Source organism: Osmerus mordax, chromosome 10 (assembly GCF_038355195.1).
Source record: "Osmerus mordax isolate fOsmMor3 chromosome 10, fOsmMor3.pri, whole genome shotgun sequence".
NCBI lineage: Eukaryota > Metazoa > Chordata > Actinopteri > Osmeriformes > Osmeridae > Osmerus > Osmerus mordax.
In genome coordinates, this window is record NC_090059.1 from 17024911 (window position 1) to 17026672 (window position 1762).

General features: G+C 50.0%; 1 protein-coding gene across 1 annotated transcript; it reads right to left on the reverse strand.

Annotated features, from left to right (window-relative positions):
- LOC136950047 (galanin receptor 2a) lies at nt 1-1424 on the reverse strand. The gene is made up of 2 exons (XM_067244133.1): nt 1084-1424; nt 1-883 (listed from the first exon to the last, which is right to left on the reverse strand). The coding sequence occupies exons 1-2, from the start codon at nt 1422-1424 to the stop codon at nt 1-3; spliced, it is 1224 nt and encodes a 407-aa protein (XP_067100234.1).
- Between the last annotated feature and the right edge of the window lie 338 nt (nt 1425-1762).

Here is a 1762-nt window from a genome sequence, read left to right on the forward strand (position 1 = left end):
TTACACATTGCCTTTTTTGGAAGTGGTATTTTCTGCTACTAACTGGTTTTCGTGTGGTACCACCACGGTCTTTCTCTGCCCACTGGGGATCAAACTGCCAGTCATGTTCTCACTGCCAGTCATGTTCTCACTGCCACTGCTCTGAGGATCCTGCCTGCTGCCGCGGTCCATCTGCAGGCCCGTCTTCAGCCCACGCTTGTCTTCCGCAGGCCCGCTCTGAGGCTGGCTCTGATTGGATGTTTCACTGGACCCGCCCTCCACACTGCTGACCGTATGAACCACCTGAACCACATGCACCTTGTTGACCACGCTCTTCCTGAAGGCGCACCCAAACACCTTCCGGAAGCCTTTGCGGAAGTGTTTGGACACAAGGGCGTAGACGATGGGGTTGAGGCAGGAGTTGGCGTAGGCCACCAGGTGGGAGAGGATGCGGAGGATGTAGGTGACGTGGTTGAGGGGGAAGCGTCCGGACCACATGCAGAGGAGGACCAGGTGATGGGGCAGCCAGCAGAGGCAGAAGAGCACTGCCACGATGATGATCATCTTGGTGACCTTGCGCTTGGCCCGCCTGATCTCCGACATGTCCTTCATGGGGTCCACGGTGGTCCACAGGTAACGGATGGTCCGGGCGTAGGTCAGGCTGAGCACCAGGACGGGGAGGAGGTAGCCAAACACGAAGGTGCAGACGTCCATCGCCCTGCGTTTTCGGGCCTCCCATGCGGGGATGCAGAGCAGGCTACCATCCAGGTCAATCAGCTGGTAGTAACTGAGGTAAGGGGAGGAGAAGACCAGGGACATGCCCCACACCAGGCAGATGGATGTGAGGGCGTTCCTAGGCGTCCTCATCTCTCTGGAGCGGAGAGGGTAGCGGATGGCTAGGTACCTGTCATACAGAGGAGCAGTAAGAAGTCTTGTGTTGACACAGAAAATCACTTGTTGTACATGATCTTATCTATTATTTTAACCTAGGTAAATCGACTTCCTTAAACACATAAATATGGTTGTTTTGGTTGTTTTTTTTACGCTAGAGCAATAAGCCTTTTCAAATTCACAACTTCTAGTATCTAGTACAATGACACGCACCTGTCAAGTGACACCGCCACCAGCGTAAAGATGCTTGCGTACATGGTCAGGAAAATTATGAAGTGTACCAACTTGCACACGAAAGAACCAAAGACCCACTCGTCTAAGGTGTAGATTGTGGCTTGAAAAGGAACGCAGAAAACAATGAAACACAAGTCTGCCACTCCGAGGTTCAGGATAAATAAGTTAGTTGTCTTCATGTGTCCGTTACGTAGCAGAACTGCAAGGACCAGGCAGTTTCCAACGGTGCCGACCAAAAAAATAAGCGAAAAAGCCAGAGAAATGATAACAGACTCGGGTTTCCACGTCGTCGAAGAGTGGTTCAGTGAAGACGTATTCATGTTCGTATTTGGAAAAATTACCTATTTTTTACTATTAAGAAATACTTGAATATTACGCGCCAGCACTTTCATTTTCAGATGCTGCCACTCTGAAGATGCAGTCTGAACCAAACTTGCAATCTACTCCCTTCTGCAGACTGGAGGTTTTGGCGGTCATCACTACCCAATTAAATATAACCTGTATTCGCATTTGTTTAATTTAGTTATATCAGAGGCGACGAAACACTCCGATCCCACCTTGTTTGCTGAGACATGATGCTGTAGTCTGCGCCTATCTGAAAGAATCGGCTAACGATTTGAGTTTTGACCCCCTCCATCTCTCTCTCTCTCTCTCTCTC